Source organism: Marmota marmota, unplaced genomic scaffold (assembly GCF_001458135.2).
Source record: "Marmota marmota marmota unplaced genomic scaffold, marMar, whole genome shotgun sequence".
Lineage (NCBI taxonomy): Eukaryota > Metazoa > Chordata > Mammalia > Rodentia > Sciuridae > Marmota > Marmota marmota.
In genome coordinates this window covers 3,253,676-3,275,860 of record NW_026000119.1, presented here as the reverse complement: position 1 = coordinate 3,275,860, position 22,185 = coordinate 3,253,676, and the positions used below count along the sequence as shown (strand labels likewise).

At 38.3% G+C, this 22,185-nt stretch overlaps 1 protein-coding gene across 1 annotated transcript in view; it reads right to left on the bottom strand.

Moving 5' to 3' along the window:
* Positions 1-22,185, bottom strand: part of Scd5 (stearoyl-CoA desaturase 5) — a 141,248-nt gene that overhangs the window by 21,455 nt on the left and 97,608 nt on the right. The window contains exon 3 of the mRNA XM_015499158.2: positions 16,351-16,556. Coding sequence (XP_015354644.2) covers positions 16,351-16,556 — 206 coding nt within the window. The remainder of the gene's footprint in view (positions 1-16,350; positions 16,557-22,185) is intronic.

The window sequence follows — 22,185 nt, the reverse complement described above, 5'->3', positions numbered from 1 at the left end:
TCTAACTTAGTATCAGCTGGGTTCTTTAGAAAAGGGGTCTTTAAACGGAGCAAACAAGCATCAGAGTGGCTATTATTGCCTATGAGGGAATATATTCCAGCTCAGAGCTGGAGAAAGTAAAAATAAGAAATCCATAAAAATCTCTCAACTGTTAATGTACCTACCTAGACCAGGTTATATGACCACTCTACCTTCTTCCAACAATAGCAGAGTTTGTACTTACTCTCAGGCTCTTTTCTGTGGAGTCCCATTGGATACTACAAGAAAGTTTGGGCCCAGGGTAGAAGACCAGGACTTCCTCTGCTGCCTAGACCTGAAGGAGATGATCAGCTGCTGCTGGAGGACCAGCACAAAGCTTGGCCTTCTTCCTTGGACCATCTTTCGAAATGCAAAAGTTGTAAGCTTTGCGGGGAGGACAAAACATCTGGGCCCTAGGACAAGGCAAAAGTCTATTGTTTCTGAAAAAGGAATAGAAGTAAGCCAAGTGTGGAATAAAGGACAGAAAATTCTTGTACCCCAGACAGGCAAAGAGCCACTGTTGTTAAAGAAGGATTAGATGCAAAAACCTTCCTTAGGAAATATGTTTGTGCCTAGGATCCTGCACTGACACAAAACAGAGTTCTTCTACTGCTGGGGAGAGACAGGAAGGCTGGGAACACACATGAAGCTTGCCTAAGACTGCTACTGGATCAGGACACAAAGAAACCTCAGACTCATAATAAGCCACATACAAAGAAACAAGATGCAGAATTCATCTTGGGTGTAGGAGCGAGAGCATAGAGAGTCACTTTGTGGTACAGGTGTGCAGTGATAGCTGAAAGCTGAAGGTTGAATCCTTAGAAAATTTTTCTGGCATCCCAAGCTCTAAGCACATGGTAAGAGCATTTATCTAGGGCTGGGGCTGGGGCTCAGTGGTAGAGCATTTGCCTAGCATGGGTTCAATCCTCAGCACCACATAAAAATACATAAATAAAATAAAGTCCATTATGTCCATTTACAACTAAAAAAAAATTTTAAAAAGTACTCATCTACTAAAGTCTCTGATGCACTAAAGGTAACAAGAGCAACAACTAAATCTAAACTCAACTAAACTTATTTTTTAAATTTTTTAATTTTTTTAATACATGATAGTGGAATGTATTATAATTCTTATTACACATATAGAGCACAGTTTTTCATATCTTTGTATACAGTATGTTCATGCCAATTCATGTCTTTGTATATGTACTTGTGTGTGTGTCTTTTTTTTTTTGCATTACTATTCTTATTACACATATATACCACAATCTTTCATATCTCTGTTTGTATATAAAGTAGGTGACACCCAATTCGTGTTTTCATATCTGTACTTTGGATAATGATGTCCATTACATTCCACCATCCTTGCTAATCCCCTGTCTCCTCCCTTTCCCTCCATTCCCTCTTCCCTATCTAGAATTTATCTGTTCGTCTCATGTTCTCCCTCCCTATCCCATTGTGAGTCAGCCTCCTTATATCAGAAAAAAAAAATGAACAGATAAAAAAAAATATGGCATATATACACAATGGAATTTTACTCAGCAATAAAAGGGAACAAAATCATGGCATTTGCAGGTAAATGGATGGCATTGGAGAAGATAATGCTAAGTGAAATTAGCCAATCCCAAAAGAACAAATGCCGAATATAAACTCAACTAAACTTCTAATAAATCGATTCAACCCGCATTCCCTGCCATCTTCCCCCACACTAATGGCCTGAAAAAAAGAAAGGTGCCCATTCTCAAGCATAAATGTTATTTACCTTAGTCTCTTTCTTCTTCTAGATATAATGTCCAGAATTTGATAAAAAGTAATCATTCACACGAAAATGCAGGTGGGGGGGGGACTTCAAAAACAATTGTCAAGAGATAAAACAATCAATAGCACCAGATTCAAAGATGGCTCAGATATTACAAGTATCAGATAGGACTTTAAAATAACTATTATTAACATATTAAAAGGATTTAATGGTAAAAGTGAATAACATATATAAGCAGATAAATTTTATTACAGTGTCAAATGTAAACCTTATGAATAAAAAACAATATCAGAGATGAACTCACTGACAGACCAGACATAGCTGGAGAAAGAATTGATGAACTTGAAGATATGTAATGGAAATTATGTAAACCAAAACATAAAGATAGAAGGGAGTGAATAAAACAATATATATGTGGGACAATATCAGATGGTATAATGTGTATGTAATTAGTGCCCTAGAAGAGAGAAAATAAGGCAAAAGATGAAAAAGAAAATAGCTAGGACTTTTCCAAAATTAGTAAAAGATAAGTTGCAGATCTAACCATCTTGATTAATCCCAACTAGGAAAACTCCCTCACTATCAGCCCCCAAAATGAACGTAAACACAATCAAATTACTGAAAAACAAAGATAAAGGAAATATTTTGAAAAGAGTGAGAAAAAAGAAACATTACATGTAATGGGATAACCATAAGAATCACAACAGATTTCCCAGAAGCTATGCAAAGCAAAACATAAGGTCTTGACATCTTTAGGATGCTGAAAGAAAAAAAAAAAAAACCTGCCAACCCAGAATTTTACCTCTGGTAAAAATACTTCTCAAAATTGAAGGTAAGCATCTGAGTTGTAGCTCAGTGGTAGAGTGCTTGCCTGGCATGTGTGAGGCCCAGAATTTGATCCCCAGCACTGCATATAAGTAAATAAATAAAACAAAGGCCCATCAACAACTAAAAAAAATGTTTGAAGAAAATGAAGGTAAAATAAAGACCTTCAGATGAACAAAAGCTGAAAATTTATTACTGATGAACCCTTGCTTTAAGAAATTATAAAAGAAGTTCCTTGGGAAGAGAAAGAGCTCAAATGAAAATTAGAACACACACACACACACACACACACAAAAATAAAGGTAGCTAAAAATTAAAGGAAGGTAAATACTAAATATATTTTTCTTTTTTAATCAATTTTCAATAGTATATAGAACATGAATATTATTGTTAAAAAAACTACCATGATACATTTTAAAAACTTCCGAGTATATAATAAAAATTTAACTAATTTTTTTGAAGTGGAAAGATTGCAAATTATTTTATTTTAATCTTGATGCTTATTTGCATTTCTAAATTGTCTGCAGTGAATCTATATTACATTTTGTGCTAAAATAGTATTTTATTCTTAAGTTACATTTATAATGTTCAGATTTTCAAGAGTTCTAAGCTTACATAAAGCTTATAAAAGATTGCCTTACTCCCCGCCCCAATATATAATAAAAAATAAGAATAATAGGGCAAAAAGAGAGGCTTTTTTTCTGACTTATATGTCAATGACAATATATCTAACTTAGGCAATAAATAATGATTAAATTAAAGCCTCATAGATGTTGTTTATATTTTACTAACTGAAGGCCTGAAGCTAAAGCCATGTTCATGCCAAGAAAATATTCAGGATAAATTAGAATACTATTCCTTAGGTCTAGAAAGAGAGTCAAGACTTGATAGCTAAATATTAGTGAGAATGGTATCTATTTGTACCAAAATATCTTTTGCAAAATTTAACCTTGTTTTAACTTCTATAAATATTTACATTTTACATTAAAACTAGCTATGTATTCTTTCCAGCTTTGATTGTAAAGTGGTATTTTACTAGAGAAAGAATAATTTATAGCAAAAAAAAACATGGAAGAAAAGAAAAAAAATTACAGCAAACATATGCTAGTCTTCTTTTGATTTATTTAATGAAGGCAACTAGGAGCCAGAATATTAGAAATTCAAGTCCAGAATCCAGGTACCATCTGCAAGGATTATTGCAAGGATCACAGATAATGTGTGCAAAGACAAAACATGAGTACACAGTAAGCAGTTAATAAATGACATTTATTCTTGGCTACTGGAGTGCACCCAGGATGCATGAAGATAACCTTTACCGCTACCAACAATGAAGCTAAGATAATACTTTACAAACAGCAGTTCCAGAATTCACGGGCCCTGTTGATTTATGTTTTCCATACTTCTGACAAGTACTTGGGTTCCAGAAATTTGAGAAGTTGTCTTTTCATTTTGCCAGGGAAATTTCTTGCCCAAAGAAATGGATGGCCCATGTGGAGAAAGAAAAATGACTGCTAATGCAGTTGATATATCTTCCCACCCACACACAGAGAAGTTCTCCTAATGTTCCAGTAGGAAAAGTACCTTCCACAGAGGCAAACAAGTAACAGTTTGACTTGGAAATTTTTTAAAAGCTAAAACAACTGTTGAATTATTTGCCATCCTGATTTCTCCCCCACCCAAATTTTTAACCACTAAAAGGGAAATTTTGGTGTCAGTGCTGCAACCTCAATACTAAATGATCTCTGTCCTGCATCCAGAGTATAATTCAGCTGTTTGACTACAGTAGTCAAAACCTCCTTAAAAGGCCAAAAGCTTAATAGAAACATTGAACAATGTTTTACCTCTTTCATTTACTTTTAACAAAAGGGATCTAATGAAACACACTTCACACCTATTTAGTTGATTTTTTTATCAAGTTCACGGACCTGAAAGTTTTAGAATTTTAATTTTTTGACAACTATAGCTAGATGAAGGGGAAATTATTCAAAGTAACAAAATTATTTCATTCCCTTTTTTTTTTTCAGAATCAGGAATAAGATGCTGTGGTTTGAGGAGAAAGCACAATTGGAAAGACTGTGGGGCTCGGGCTGCTAACCTGAGACTGCCCCCTCAAAAATGAGAGTAAGGTTAAAGGAGAGAATATATTTATATTCACAAGGGATGTTTGGAAAGAATAAATCAAAGCAAGACAGAGAAGTGAGAAAAGAATATAAGAGGACCCAAAACTCTCATCTCCCCACCAAAAACAAATCAAAGAAGAGCTGGCTGAGCAGTAGGCTAAATGGTTTTTGTTGTTTAATTGAGCTTGGAGAGAGGAAAAATATCATGGTATTGGGAACACAGCCTGAGGGACAAGGGGAAAAACACTCCTGTGCAGAGAAGGGCACAAAAGGAGGAACAAAGCTCTGGCAGGTGACAAGATAAAGCCTGCAGGGACAGAAAGGCAAACAGACAAGAGCGAGTGAACCAAAAACAGATTAACAGACGACAGAACAGACAGAGGAGATTGAATAGGGAGAAGCTCAAAGACGAGTAGGCAGGGGCAAGATGGCTAGTTCTCATTTCCAAAATGGGGAGCTCTAGAAAGAAAGAACAAGTACCTTCCAGAATTTTGTTGTCTTGTTCACTGATAATCTCCAACACCTTGAATGGTGCCAGGTGTATAGTGAATGCTCACTTCATTGTTATTGAATGAATAAGTGATATATATAGAAAACAGAAAGCTGAACGACCTGATTTCATGCCACATGCCTCAGGACATTTATCATTCAGTTGGCAGAAAAGACACCAAAGAGCTAGGTTCTGTTTATAGCATGGCCAAAGGATGCTTACCTTGGGGCCAAGTTTGGTTTCCCTGATGTAGAACCAGTCAAGGACCCAAATGAAACAGGCAGTTGTCACACCAAGAGTGACTGAGAGACAAAGGGGTGGTGGAGGGTGGTCAAGCTTAGAAATTCCTGTCCACACATCTCTCCCCAAAAGACTTTATCATCTAGCCTCTCTCCTTTGAAGATTATTTCTGAGTTTTCCCAAAATACAAATAACCAACCAAAGCCCTGAATATGCTCAGCTATTCAAAAGCACTAATATCTAGACAAGAATTTTTCTGCTAACCTAACAACCAGTAGGAAGGGTCCCAAGGCAAACAGGCTCAGGACAGGAGATTTCCAAAAGCCCTACATACAAAGACAATGGATTCAGTGAAGGGAGATGGGTCAGGTTGGTTGTATATCCACAGATGATTCTTCTCACTCCATTGTGAATCTCCAAAGTGGAACACAAGGTTGGTAAGGTAGAGAAGCAGAGGTGAGTCAGTTGTAGACTTGTCTGACAACTGTGGCTATATGATACTCACAAAAATAGAAATAGGTTTAGGGTTTAGACTGATATGGTTACACAGAGCTTAAAAGGAAAAAAGAAAGGATGATATTGACCTCTGTATTCTGGGTGGGCATAAGAAGATTGGAAGATGCTGCTCCACCTGAAAAAAAAATAAGTAAAAAGGAGAACAAACTGAAAAACTAACAATTCTTAGATCATTAAGAGAAATGAAGTCATAGGGCAAATTGCTGCTCCCCAAATTGGAGAGACAGATAGAGAAACAGAGAAAAATCACAACACATTAGGACAAGCACCAGTGTAAACAAAACAAAACAAAAACACTGAATTTGGTTGATGAATTGCTAGAGGATAGGTGTGGACAGGGTTGAAAATCCAGGGGACTTAGTCTGGAGGGTAGGGGTCACCTATGCTTTATATGCTTTATCTCTAGGAAAACTTAACCAAGTTTTCACAGTAAATATCACAGAAAAATCCCCTCATGCTTATAGCAGGGGGAAAAGAAAAGGAACATTTTTAAATATGCCAGAGCATTCTGTTCTTCTTGGTAAGGTCTACATTTAGAATTAACTAGTCAACGGAAGGAAAATATCCAACTGCAGGTAGCTCTAGTCTTTAGTCTCCCATATGGGAGAAAGAACATATCAAACTCCAGTTTATTCTAGCCATTCTGCCCTACTTAAAGGGGGAGAGGGGGGAAAAAAAAACAACAACTGAGAAATGCACATGAAGTTTACAATCCAGAGGCATAAGTTCACCAAGAGACTGAGATTTAGTCATAGGGCTATAGAATGTTTCTTGTCCCCCCATTCTTTACTTCCACACTGCTAAGGCCTATATATATAACAGTACATCATGTCCAGATATAAAGAAAAAATTACGAGGCATACTAAAAGGTAAAAATAAAAAACACAGTTTGAAGAGATAGAAAAGTATGGTAGGGATGTCGGAATTACCACACAGGGAATTTAAAACAACTATGATTAATAACTAGAGGATCTAATGGATAAAATATACAGCATAAAAGAACACACAGGCAGTATAAGCAGAGACAGAAATACCAAGAAAGAACCAAAAAGAAATATTAGAGATTGAAAATACCATAACAGAAATGAAGAATGTCTTTGATGGGCTTATAAGTAATCTGAACTCAGTGGAAGAAAGAAATCTCTGAGGGTGAAGAAATATGAATTTAAACCTTCAAAACTGAAAAGAAAAGATTTTAAAAGGCTGAGAAAACAATACAAAATACCCAAGAACTGTGGGACAACTACAGAAGTCATAACACACTTGTAATAGGAATGCCAGAATAAGCAGAAACAGAGAAAAGAACACAAGAAATATTTAAAACAATAATGACTATGAATTCCCCAAAATTAATGTCAGATACTCAACCACATATCCAGGAAACACAGAAAATGCCAAGCAGGATAGATGTCAAACAAAAAGGAAGGAAAGAAACAATCCTATACCTAGTCATAAAATTTTCAAACTACAGAAAATCAAAGATAAGAAAAAATCTGAAAGAAACCAGAGGGGAAAACCAAAAAACTGATAGAATGGTGAGGAGTAATAGATGAATCCACCAGTACAGCTGAAGACTTCAACAGCTCTCTACCAGGAATGGACAGATCTATCGGAAAATTTGTAAGGACAAAGTTGAATTCAACACCATCTATCCGTGGGAAGTAACTGACAACTATCAACTACTTGGTCCAACAATAGCAGAATACCTATTGTATTTTTCTCAAGTTCACATAGAACATTCACCCAGATAGACCACATTTGGGCCATAAAACACTCCTTAGAATATTTAAAATAATAAAAATTATACACTGTCTGTTCCTAGACCACAGTAGAATGAAACTAGAAGTCAATAACAGGAAGACAACTGGAACATCCCCAAATACAAGGAAATACGATACATTTTTAAATAACAATGGGGCAAAAAAAGAAATCTCAAAAGACATTAAACAATTCTTTGTATTAATTGAAAATTAGAACACAACTTATCAAAATTTGTAGGGTGCAGTAAAAACAGTACTTAGAGGGAAATTCATAGCATGAATTCATATATTAGAAAAGAAAGATCTAAAATAGATTATTTAAGCTTCTACCTTAGCAAAAGAAGGTCAAATTAAATCCAAAGTAAGAAGTAAAGGAATTTATAAAAACTAGAGCAGAAATCAATTAAATTGCAAACAGGAAATCAATAGAATCAGCAAAACCAAAAGCTAGTTCTTGGAAAATATCAATGAAATATAAGCCTCTAGCTAGGCTCAAAGAGGACACAAATTACTAATATCAGAAATGAAAAAATGATATCTAAAGATTCCATGAGCATTAATAAAGAATAACACAGGAAGACTACGAACAGGCATATGCCTGCAAATTTGATAACCTAGATGAAATGGACCAATTCATTAAAAGGTACAATCTGCCAAAACTCACACAAGAAAAAAAGATAACCTGAACAGGCCTATGTCTACTAAGAAATTAAATCAATAATTAATAACTTTCCCAAGCAGAAAGGACCAAACCCAGAAGAGTTTACTAGTTCACATATTTAAGTGAGATATTGATTCTCTCTACATACCAGTCTCTTTTATAAAACAGAAGCAGAGGAAATACTTCCTAACTAATTGTATGAAGCTAGTATCATCATAAAACCAAAACCACACAAAGAAAGTGAAACAAATGGTATATTCAATGGAAAGGAAGAAATAAAACTATGTTTGTTCACAGACGACATGAACTATTTTGTAGAAAATCTGAAAAAAATCACAAAAGAATCAATATACAATTATAACAAGGTTGCCACTCACTACAAGGTTCACATTAAAAAGTCATTTGGCTTTCTATATACCAGCAATAAAGAAGTGGAATTTTAAACACAGTACTATTTACATTAGGACCCCCCAAATGAAACCCTTAGATATAAATCTAATAAAATATGTATAGATCTATATGAGGAAAACTACAAAATTCTGATGAAAAAAATCAAAGAAGACCTATATAAATGAAGACTTATCCCATACTTATGGAGAGGAAGACTTAATATTGCCTATATGTCTGTTCTTCCTAACCTGATCCACAGATCACTACAATTCCAATCAAAACTAAAATTCTTCCATAGATGCTAACAAAGTGATTCTATAGTTTACACATGGAGGCAAAAGACCCAGAATAGTCAACACAATATTGAAAAGTAAGAACAAAGTTGGAAGACAAACATTATTTGACTCATTATAAATATCAAGACAGTGGGGTATTGCTGTAAGAATAAATTACTAGACCAATGGAACAGAATAGAGAGCCCCAAAATAAACCCACAAAAATATAGCCAAATGATCTTTAATAAAAGGAACAAAATCAATACAATGGAGAAAAGACAATCTTTTCAACAAATAGTGCTAAAACAGCTGGACATTCACATGCAAAAAAAAAAAATGAATATAGACTCAGACCTTACACCCTGCACAGATAAGTAACTCAAAGAACTAAATGTAAAAACAAAACTACTAGATGTTAACACTGGAGAAAATCTAAATGAACTTAGGTTTGGAAAATAACTTTTTAGATACAACACTAAAGACCCAGTCCACAAGAAAAAAAAAAAAATGATGGATAAACTGGACATCATTGAAATGTAAAAGTTTTCTGCAAAAGAAATGTCAAGAGAATGAAAAGAAGCCACAGGCTAAGGGAAAATGTTTTTATAAGACTTATCTGATTAAGGACTATTATTCATAATATACAAAGAACTCTGAAAACTCAACAATAAGAAAACAAATAACCCAATTTTAAAATGGGCCGAGGATCTTAACAGATACCTCATAAAAAGAGATACAAAGATGGAAAAGAAGTACATGAAAAGAGGTCCCACTTTATATGTGATAGGGGAAATGAAAATTAAAACAATAATGAGATACCACTACACATCCATTAGAATGACTAAAATCCAGAATATTGACAACACCAAGTACTGGTAAGGATACAGAGCAACAGAAACTCATTGCTAAGAGGAATACAAAATAATAATGACACTTTAGAAGACTGTTCAGCTATTATTTACAAAACTGAACATATTCTTACCATACAATCCAGCAGTCACTTTCCATGGTATTTACCCAAAGGAAGTGAAAACTGGTGTTCATATAAAAGCCTGCGCATGGATGTTTATATGCATATTACTAAGTGAAAGAAGTCAAACTACACACTATAGGATTCTAATTATATGATGTTCTGGAAAAGGCCACACCATGAAGAAAATAAGATAAGGGGTTGCCCAGGGTTTGTGGGAGAGGAGGAATAAAGAAAGAGTACAAAGTATTTTTACAGTAGTGAAAAGACTCAACAGGACTCAAAAATCGTGGTTATTTAAGCCATTATAAATTTGTCCAAACCCATAGACTGTACACCTCCTAGAGTGACTCCAAATGTGTCAATGTACACTCATCAGTTGTAACAAAAGCCTGCTCTGTGAGAGATGTTGACGATGGGGGACGTGTGGGGATAGAGGTATATGGGAATTCAGTGAACCTTCTCAATTGTGCTGTAAACTTAAATTTTCTCTTAAAAAATGAAGTTTTACCAAAAAAAAAAAAATGAAAGTATCCCTGAGAGAGGTGATTTTCATTCTTAAAGGGGATAAAGGACTCATAATCACAGACTAGGGGACAACTCAAACTCAATTGCCTTTCTTCCTGGAATGGCAGTATTTCTACATTTTCTTATCTTCCTAGTGCACCAGAACAGAAGTGTTTTCCCTCTTCTGAATCATTCTATCCACCTTCTCTTAGTTCATCCCATCACCATGGTGACAAGACAAGGACCTTGTTTTATGTGTCTGGACTAGCTTCCTTCCTGGATACTTCAAAAATGCATAGGACTGTGTCTGCTTATTATCTCGAAAAGAATTTCTTTCCTAAAGTGAGAATCAATGGAATGAGCAAAGCATTAGGAAAAACAGTCTCTGGGTTTTATCTTCACTCTGACATCTCAATAAAATCATTTAAGATTCTAGTTTCTGCACACTAAATGGAGACAGGAAGGCTACCCTCTTGCTTCACACACACACACAAAATGTATAAGAGTGAGTAATTACTGTGTTAAGGCAGAACAACTGAATAACTATTGCTAAGTGCTCACCCCATATCTATTCACCTTTTCTACCTTAGGAAAAAAATCAGAATTTTACTCAAACATATTAACCATGAGAGTCAATTTCCTCATCTCCCTTAAACACAAATATGAACAGTGAGAGGTAATTGGAGAGGCTGTGCACATCTTCTGGAAAGGCTCCTTAAAGGAGACTCCACAGTGTGCCCCTTGGCCTCTCCGGCTTCCTTCTGGTTGGACCTTAGTAGTCCACTTGGACCATGACATGGCACTGAGATGAATGCCACATGCTAAAGATGTTCAGAAAGATAAAAGAACCCAGCTCTCTACTGACCTGGTAGCGTTCCCCTCCAGAATTCTTTTTATTGTTATAGAAATAAGCTTCTATCTTGCTGAAGCCAAACACACCTCCTGACTGCTAGACCTACTCTCCACCTTAAGGGTGTCTCACTTCCAAGTCCATCCCAACATTGGCCCACCTTAGGCCAAGAGTACAGGTGGAGGCTCCCAGCCTGGCCTGCCTCCTCTTGCCACCTCTAGCTCTATCCACTCTTGTGGATATCTAAGCTCACACTTTTGAGCTTGATTCTCCAGACTAATCCTGTCCTCTGGCCACCCTTCAGGCCTAGAGTGCACACTTACTTCCTGCCAGGAAGACAGAACCTAGGGAGAGACTGGGGTAGGTTCCAGAAGTGAGCTCAGGACCACCTGGGCAAGGAACTCTAAGATCCTAGGAACCCAGCCATGGTCTAGAAATCAGAGAAGGTTCCAGGTGCATGCTCCTTTAGTCCTGTGATCTTCACAACCTATGAGAAGAAGCTCATCCATTTAAGGCACAAGACCCAGGGCAGGGGCACTAGTTACCAAGGTCTAAAGGTGATGCTATTTGCTTCTCTCCCTTTTACCTCCTGATGCTCGTCGTTCACAACTTGATAATACAGCAAATCGTGAAGTAGCCTCCTTAGCAGCTTGTTATATCTGTGAAAATCGTCTTTTAGGGGAAAAGTCTGGGACTACAGCTTAAACTGTGTTATTTTCCTGTTACTCTTAATGCTGGTACTATTTTCTTTCATTAGACCATATAATGGAAAGTCAATTAAGCCTGGCTTTCTGCCACGCCTGTCTGTGGCAAGTTGTCATTAGGATGGCTAAGCACAAGTTTATCAATCAACTGCAATATCTATGCTTGTGTGCTGAGTGGACTTGAGGAGCCCCTCCGAGTCCTGGGTCTTGATCATTTGTGCAGTCTTGTGGATGAGGAGACTCTCCAAGAGGCACTTAGCTGGATCTGTTTGCGCCCTGTGAGGGCAGAGAGTCCGCTACAAAGTCTGAACACCCAACCTCAAAAAGGGACAGCTGCCCTCCAAGAACCAGATAGGAGCAGGTGGGAATTTGGCAGGAGAGGAACTCTATAAGGTACCTCGCTGAAATCACTCTGGACCATGCCCCAAATGCAGGTGGGCCCCTTTCTCTGTTACTTAGGAAGCCCTCCACTCAGCCCAGGGGAACAAGGACTGAGATCTGATGTGACAGTGATGCTAACAAGAAGATGCTCCCCTCCAGCTCCCACCCATCACACAATGACTTCAATTCCTGTAAGGAACCTGTCTCTTCCACATGGTCTGACTGACAGAACCAGTAAAACTGGCTTTGTGAACAGGAAAAAAAAAAAAAACAATTGCAGTGCTTTGTGCTTCTTGGAAGCTTTCTTCATTGAGTTTAGCGATTCTACACCTTATTTTGTATCATGGATCTCTATGTTGGATAAGTACCAAAGGCCATGAGTGCTTCTAAGTATAACTAAAAACTGCTGTATGCCTTTCAAGCAGTGAGATGCAATCGAAAGAACATTGAACAAATAATCTGAGATGCAGGTATGTCTAGCCCCAGCTTTCTATCTACATTTTATTAGTTTTCTCATAGGATGTTGTTGTTGTTGTATGTGTGTGTGTGTGTGTGTATATATATAATTTTCTATGTATTATGATGTTTTGACATGTTAAAAATCTTTCTATTTGGGGGGAGACTGCCTTTCCTGAGGCTAGCCAATCCTAAGGGACAGCTATGGTCCTAGCCTGGAGCTGATCCCTTCAATGTACAAATCAGAGCCAGGCCTCCTCAGTCTGACCCAGGAACTCAAGGAGCCAGTCTTCCTCCACCTTAATGATTTCAGGCAACCAGGGACCACTCATATAGCTTAGAGTTATATGAGTGGAAGTTACTCAGACCACCCAATCTTGAACTGTTCCTTGTCTTTCCCCAGGAAACCACAATAAAAGCTTAACTCTATTTCCCCCGGCTTCTGCTTGCTGCTTTCTGACCACACTGAGGCCTCCCCATGTCACCCCTGTGTACTATGCCAAGCCTCTTTTTCCAAGTACCAGTAAATGTAATGTGATTTGTTTTACTGGGCCTCTCCTGTGTCTCCTTTTGATTTTGTACCTGACTGATCACCATATAAAAAATACACAAAACAGGAAAAAGAGAGGGCATGGGTTAATGATTTATGAGCTCCCTTCTGGTGCTCTATGGTTCAGTACAGTGGTTCAGTATAGCTCTATGAAATGGCAAGCATGCTAAACAGCCTTTGCCCCATCTTCCCCTGACCACCTCCTCATCTTCCAACTAGCTCAGAGGCTAGTTGCTCCCACAAGGCTGTCCCTCCCCTCCTGTCCCCTGCAGTTATGTTCCCAGGGTGTCCTGTACTATTCTGCAGGCTTCCTCTTACTAGGGTATAATTATAATTAATCTGTGGATTCCCTGCTCCTCTGTGAATTCTGGGAGGACAGAGGCCAATCTTCTTGTAAAATATATATATTTTTTTAGTTGTAGATGAATACAATACTTTTTATTATTATTTTTTTATGCGTTGCTGAGGATCAAACCCAGTGTCTCATATATGTGAGGCAAGTGCTCCACCACTGAACTATATCCCAGCCCAACAGAAGCCAATATTTAGAGCTTTTTCCTCAGCATCAATGCCCAGCAGGGAGCTCCAGGGCCTCTGTGAAACAAAGATGTGAAGGATCGTTTCTGATGGGTGCACCTCCCTTTGGTCACCTGACTGGCGATGGAAGATGTTCTCGGGTAACTATTTAGGGAACTTGCTGAAATAGCCTTTGTTCTTCAGCCTGCATTTAGAAACAGTCTTTGGACCTATGTACCACCAGTCCACACATAATGAATCAGATGTCAGCATTTTTTTTTTAAAGGGAAAAGATAAAGAAAAAAAATTCTATTTTTATGATCTAGGAAACCCAGACTATTATATCCGGCTCAGTTCTCATTAATAAAACAAGAGAGCCTTGCCTTCTCATTTGAGTTCTTCAGATTAATCTGATTGTCCCAAAGCATTACTAATTATATAGCAACATCATTTATTTCACAGAATTGGAAATGACATACATATCCAACACAGTGACGGTTGAATAAACTATGACATGCTTGACTGATGGATTCTCCTGCAGGCTTTGACAACAGTGTCCACAATATAATCTGAAGTTAAAAGTGAGACATAAAATCATATGCAGTGTGACTGCCATCATGCCAAATATATCAAATATATGTGTAAAAAATTAAAGGAGACACTACAGAATATTTATAGTGGCTGTGTTTATGGACTCTGGATAATTTTTTCTATTTCTCTGAATTTTTTAGCTTTTTCTCTAATGACCTTTAAGATTTTACTCTCATGGTGAAAAACCAAAATCAACAAATCATTTAATTATTGATTGAAACTGCTCTAAATCTTTTGGCTGTCGATCCTGGGTGTGTCTGCTTCAAAGAGCTGTGTTGATGCACAGGGAAGACCCCTGGTGAAACCAACAGAGGCAGAGAAGGAAACCTGAGGGACCCTCCAGAGCAGCAGGTGCCTGTGCAGGAACCATCATCGGTGACATGCAGGAGCTCTTGTGATGGGCCAGACATTGTCTGTGCTTTTATTTTTGTAAATCTTCATAAAAGTTGCAGGAGATTAAGTATGCCTGTCACTCCCATTTGGTGGTAGTGAGGAGGGTTACTGGGGATTGAACCAGGGGCACTTTATGACTGAGCCACATTTCCAGCCCTTTTTAGTTTTTATTTTGTGACAAGGCCTTGCTAAATTGCTGAGGTGAGCCTTGAACTTGTGATCCTCCTGCCTAAGCCTCAGGGTCCCTGAGATTACAGAAGTGTACCACAATGTCCAACTGTTACTCCCATTTTATAGATGAACCTGAGACTCAGTGTTAATACATTTGCTGGGAAGTGGGGAGTACAGTTTGATCCAAGGCAGTCCACCTCCACCGTCTGCCATTTTCTCTCTACCCTCCCTCCAGCACAAGAGGAGAGAGTGCTGGGAAAACAAGCACATTCTGGATTACTCTTACTTTCATGCAAGGATACTTGTGTCGGACAAAGGCACAGCCTCTATTTCCATTTTCAGCCTGAACAAATTCCATACGGATGAGTCCTCAGAAGACACCGATCTTTCAGTGGAGATGGTCTCTGTAAACACTTACCATCTTATCACAAAGCTCTGAGCAGAGCATGGTCCAAAAGTTGTCCTCTTTTTTTACACATAAATGCATTGCTTTAGAGGCCATATAGGCCCATTTATTAAATAGTCTCAGCATGGCCAACCTTGTAGACCCAGACCAACATGGATAGAGTACATTCCAACTTTCCAGCTGAGAGGTGAACAACAGGTGCCTCTGTACTTGCCAGAGCAATTACAGTCATGTGCTTGTTGAAAGTAGTCACCCTACAAATACAAACCAACTGAATATACTTGGCTCACACCATTGGGGCACACAGCTGCTTTGAGGCTCCCTGTTATGAAGTCTTATTTTCTCAGCACAGAAACCTACTAGTGAAAAGTCTTTGTGAGTGGAGGGAAGGGGAGAAAACTTCAGGAGAACAGAGCAGGACACCTGGAGAGAATCTGTCCTGTTGGAGTCAAGACTGTCAGTAAAATAAAGTAAACTCTGCCTTCATCCACTCCCTGGAATCTTTCAATGGGGAAGAGAGGAAAACAGAAACAGGTCTCAGAAAATCAGCCCTGCAAGATTAGCCTGGAGGAAGGGATCCCTGGGGCTTCATATAAATCCATTATAAATGAAATTCATAATTCCAAATAAACTTTCTAACAGGGAGAACTTAATGAGCAAAAGGAAATTAATAAATAGAGGTAAATCCTAAAAATAAGACCCAATCATTAGGAAAATGCTTGAGAAGAATGCTATCCAGGTATTATTGTGCTCTCTTTACCTGGCCCCTGAGGGACACCTCTGTGATGTGCATTCACTTACTTTCTCTGGAACTGGACCACAGGATCAGCAAGCAGGTCAGAGACGTCAAGCTTTCTCCCCTTCTCAATGACATCTGGATGCTTGCGAACCAACAGCCACCCGATGTGGGAGAAGAAGAAGCCTCTGCGGGCATTGTGAGGGTCAGCATCTGTCTCCGAGTACTTGTGGTGGGCTCGGTGGTCCCTGGCCCACTCGAAGATGTCATTCTGCAGAGAGAATGCAGAGCCCGAGTGAAGGGACTGAATGCCCGGGTGCTTCCTGGGAAGCTGCTCGGCCTCCTGGTCCTGAGGCTCATTTCCACTCTCCTCCCATCTTCTCCCCACGGTCCCTCCACCTCAAGTTCAATCCTGCAGGGTGGTCTGGGTGGGTTTCATCAGAACAAGAGTAAATCCTCACTCAGAGGGAACCTCAGCTTGTGTGTGAGATGTGCCCATTGCAGAAGGGTTCAGATTTGTTGGGTGAACTAGAGGGGAGACCTGGAAAAAAGTTCTGGGAGATACTGAAGCCTCCTAAGAGATAACCTATGTAAAGAAAGAGAGATCCCATCTTCAGATGAGATTGTCAGAGGAGAGGGTTGACCTTGAGTGTGAAAGGGGTGTTGTTTCTTACACAGAACTCTCTGCCTGCCTCCCCCACTTCAATGGCCTTCTAGTGAGATGCCAGAAAGTAAAAACCCCAAAGAGGTACTTCTCCAAACCCCAGCAAAATACCAAGGCACAAATGACTTTGTTTTAGGACTATTCTAACACATGTAACAGAAAGAGAGGGGAGGCGACTTTGGCTCTGAGGCAGTACTCACCAGTGCTTCTCTACTTGGCAAGGACAGGACAGCACTCACCCAAGCTCACGGAACCCAAGAAAGGAGAGGCACCAGAGCTGGGGTGGGGCACTCACCCTACTGACCCTCTAGTGATGGGAAACTCAGGGAGGCTATTAGGGGGCTGGAGGTCCTGGGTGAGTCATCAAGGGCAAGAATGGATGCATTTAGGCTGTTCTAATTAAAGAGACCTTATCTATAGTCATGGGTCTGTGAGAGCTACATGGGTCTGTGAGAGCTACAGTTTAAGCTTTCAACTTAAACTCAGTTTTTCCATTTTTTTAAAAATAGTTTTTTTAGTTGTAGTTGGACACAAAACCTTTATTTTATTTATTTATTTTTATGTGGTGCTGAGGACAGAACCCAGTGCTTCACACATGCTAGGTGAGTGCTCTGCCACTGAGCCACAACTACAGCCCCAGTTTTTCCAATTTTTAAAAGTCTACAAAGCTTTAGCCAGGCATGGTAGTGAACACCTATAATCCCAACAGCTCAGGAGGCTGAGGCAGGAGGATCGAGAGTTCAAAGCCAGCCTCAGCAACTTAGCGAGGCCCTAAGCAACTTAGCAAAACTCTGACTCTAAATAAAATATTTTAAAAGGCTGGGGATGTGGCTCAGTGGTTAAGCATTCGTGGGTTCAACCCCGAATACTGCCCTTTTTCCCTGGCCAAAAATTTAAAAAAAAAATCTATAATGCTTTAAAAATTTGAAAGGCAATGTGATCGAGAAGTACTATCTTTGAAAGGAAATCAATCTGAAAATAGAAATTTATATAGTATATTAGCCTTTTCTTCTTATGAAAATGGTAGAAATATCTTATACCAAAATATTCAATACTTGGTAATGTTCTTAGTAGGACTCTTCCATTTCATAGATTATTGGCTTCATGCTGTTGATAAAAAGGGAAGTAATTGCTTCATTTTCAAAGTTCCAACATCTCTTTTAATCCAAAGGAGGTTCCTGAGTATTTGGTGTCTCAGGCTCACCCAATGCTACTAGACGGCTACTCAACTCACTCATCCCACAGCATCAATGAAAATGTTTTAAAGTTGCTTATCCCTTGAGTAATGGGAGAAACAGAGACAGAGACAGAGACAGGGACAGGCAGTAGAGAATCCATAGGACGTATATGCTCAGGTTTGAATATGAAGAAAGAAAAGGAATGCCTAGAAGTCTGTGTTATGCAAAATTCATGGCCTGGCATACTATAATATATAAAGAGGTCTTTAGATTTTTGCCAGTGTATTTAAACACAGTAGCTGGGAAAAGTGAGAGCACTTTATTATTTATAATCACATTGAGTTGGGAAATAATTTCAAATGCCAATCCAATTACTACAACCTAACATAATTTATTCCTTTTGCATTAGCTTATTGCTTTTATTGCAGTGCCCATCCGAAAATGACATAGGAAGAAAGGAAAACACTCTGTCCCCCTTCACAGATGGAAAAGCTAAGGTTTTCATCTAGTAAGTAAAAACAACAATGGAGCAAAGGTATCACTTGTCCAGTTCTCAGTTCAGCTTCCTGTCAATAAGACCTTGCCCTTATACTTCAAGTGTAGGGGCAAAAGTCTTTTGAAGAGCACTCTCATTTTTCTTGTTAAAAGGTTATCTCAGCTCTTTAATTTCATTCCATGCAAGTTTATAGAAACCGTAAGTGAGGAGTTCCAAGAGGCATTATTCTCACAAAATTAAACATTATGCAGAAACAAAACTAAACAACAACAAAAAAAAGCATGAGGATGACAAGTTGAAACAGAGGATTTATTTTAATTCCTTTTGCCTGGATAGCTTCCTGTCAGAAGCCACTTGACTGGAATATGGAAGGAAGCCAGGGCTGTGGCCATAGTCCAAAGAATCAAGCACACAACTGAGCCCCAAATACTTAAAGGTATATTTTTGTAGTCCTTTGTTATTGTTTTGTTTTAAACTATAAAGCTGCATCCAGTGGAAAAAGAATAAGATGTGAGTCAACAACAGGACAGAAATATAGCAGGATTCATACATTGGACCCACAGACCTTTTTCTTCCAATTTATCTGCATTTTGCTTCTGCTCTGGAGTGACAGGGAGTGAGCGCGTGGGTGGAGGAGGAGCCTGCCTGTGAGCAGCTGTGTGTACCTATGGTGCTTAGTACAGTCACTGTGTGCTTTTGAGACAAGGAAAAGGGAAAGCAGAGTACAAAGGAGGAAGGGGGGGGGCAAACAACCTTGGGAAACGGGGAGAGCCCTGTACCGGAAGCCAAGGTCTAGGCCCAGCCATATCCAGATAATCTCTCTCCTCCCTCTCTGTGTTTACATAGTGCTGATCATGTTGGTCTAAAACTCTGTGTGTCATCTTGTCACCCTTGCTTCACAGAAAAGTGAAAAAGAATCCAGCACAGAGAGCTGACAAATGCCCATGGAAGCACTGTCGGTCCATCCGTATTCCATCCATGCCTGTGAGCACAGTGTCATAGGGGCATGGGGTTGAACCCTGCAGCAATTCCAGAAGCCTCACATTCTGACAAATTATTAAATTTGCAACTTAGAGTTTATACTTAATGACAGGTTCTGGTAGATAACAGTCTTCACTAAGCAATCCCATTGCCTTCAAAAGCAGACACTTGCCATTTGTTTGTCGATCATTCCTGAGAAATAATTGGAGGCTGAAGGGACCTACATTAGTTCTAAGAGCCCTGGGCATAGCAGAGGCACAGGCAGGAAGGCATTTTTCACTTGTAGCATGCCTCAATTTGGACTGGCTGAATTTCAAGTATTCAGTAACCACATATAGCTAGTAGCCAGCACACTGGAACTCATGGCTTGAAGTGTCTTATACTTTAGTTTTTAAGAATTCAGTCCTGCCTACTGTTGAGAATGGGAAATTGGCCCAAACCTTATGAAGAGCAAATGGGCAGGCAGCACACATCAGAAGGCTTTGAATTCTATGGAAGTTATCTTAAGGAAATAATCATGGTTGTGTGCAAAGATTTAACCACAGAGATATTCACTGTGGTGAACATTTGGGAAAGCCCCAAATTTCCACATAACAGAATTTCATTGAATATCTTGTGATACAGTAATTAATTAAATGCTACTTGTGTTTATGTGAGCATGAGAGAGTATACATAAAAAGTTTATCTGTACGTAGAAAATTTCTACAAAGAAATAAAAAAAGTCTTAGAGTTGCTTCAGTGGAGATAAGTTGAGGGGTAAGGATGAGAACAAATTACTTTATGCTTTTTCTTTCTTTTTTTAAAATATTTTTTTCGTTGTAGTTGGACACAATATCTTTATTTTATTTATTTATTTTTATATGGTGCTGAGGATCAAACCCAGGGCCTCTCATGTGCTAGGCAAGCGCTCTACTACTGAACCATAATCCCAGCCCCATATGCTTTTTCTTATACTCTGAAATTATTTAAAAAGAGCATCAATTAGTTCTGTAGTGAAAAAAAAAACAATTAACAAAAAAGGATGTTATGAACTGACATAGAATGATGAAACAGAAAGTGGTTCTGTAGAAAGTAGTTTTCAAGCCTTACAGATGTAGAGAATGTGGTAAGGCCTGCAGTCATTCCTAGGTCATTGAAAGATATAGAAGAACTCATTTTTGAGAAGACACTGTAAGTACATGGAAAGCAGGGGTGTCTGCCTTTTCCTTTTTCTTTTTCTTTTCTTTTTTAATTTTTTTTTTCGTTGTAGATGGACACAACACCTTTGTTTTATTTATTTATTTTTATGTGGTGCTGAGGGTTGAACCTCACACATGCTAAGCAGGCACTCTACCACTGAGCTACAACCCCAGCCCCTTGCCTTTTTCTTATATCTATTCCAAGGTATATGATAACGCATGCTGGAGAGGCACATGTATTACATTGACATTGAGATGTGAAAACACTTCCTTTTCTGGGTCAAATCTCTCACCTTGGAGTGTAAGTCTTTTTCTATTCATAGTTTTAGTTTACTTATATTTTGAGGAAACTTTTCTATCTATAGCCAAAGAGACTTGTATACATTGCTATAATATATAGTATGATATTGACTATTATATATAGTATATGTATATGCATATATTTGTGTGTATATACTATGCAGGATACAGTAGAGTTTTGTATGTTAGTAGTATATATTGTATATAACTAGTTTAAATAATAATGTAACTAAACTGTATGAAATTAATATTCTAGTACATAGTATTTTACAGCTTCATAGTATAGTATTAACATCTTATCAATCTGCAGTAAAAAAGGAAAATAGTTTTCAAAATAATATGTACACTGTGGATTTTTCATAAAAACATGTGTTTAAACAGAAAAAATAAAGGCAGTGTATAATTCAACCTGTTTACAGTGGTTCTCTATGGGATATGAGACTGTGAATGATTTTGAATTTTTTCTATTAGTTTGCATTTTCTAAATTTTTATAAGTGGGTTTTTCATTTATAATATGGGGAAAAGACATTATTTTTTGAAAAAAGTTTCTGTATTCCTGAATGAAAATGTCCCAGCTTCTTCCATCAGTCCTATCTTAGAAAAACTCTGTGAAGCAGTAAGATTCGAGTAATCCAGTCGGTTACTGTATCCTTAGGTCCACCTTCTTCCATCTGGGTTCTCATAGGCACTAATCAACCAATCACACCTCGACTGATGTGGCAACAACCTTGCTTGAACCCACCCTGTATCTATGCATCCAGTAGTGATAAGACTGATAACATCCCTACATGGGGTACCTGCTGAGACTGAAGACATTGAAACTGATCCTCCATCCACAAAGCCCTGGAGTGTCACCTGGGACATAAGCAAAGGCAACTCATCTCAAAAGCTCCAGCAAAGTCTGTTATAAAACTACATTTCCCCAATTTTCCTTTTAAGTTCAAAATAAATTCTTGACTCTAGTCATCTAAACTGGAGTAGGGAAAACTGTCTTTTAAGGCTCGCAGAATTTCCACTAGTGGGCAAGATGAAGGCTCAGTGAACAGTGTGTGGCTTGTCCCACAGGACAGATCTGAAACCAGAATCAATGCTTGGTTTTCCC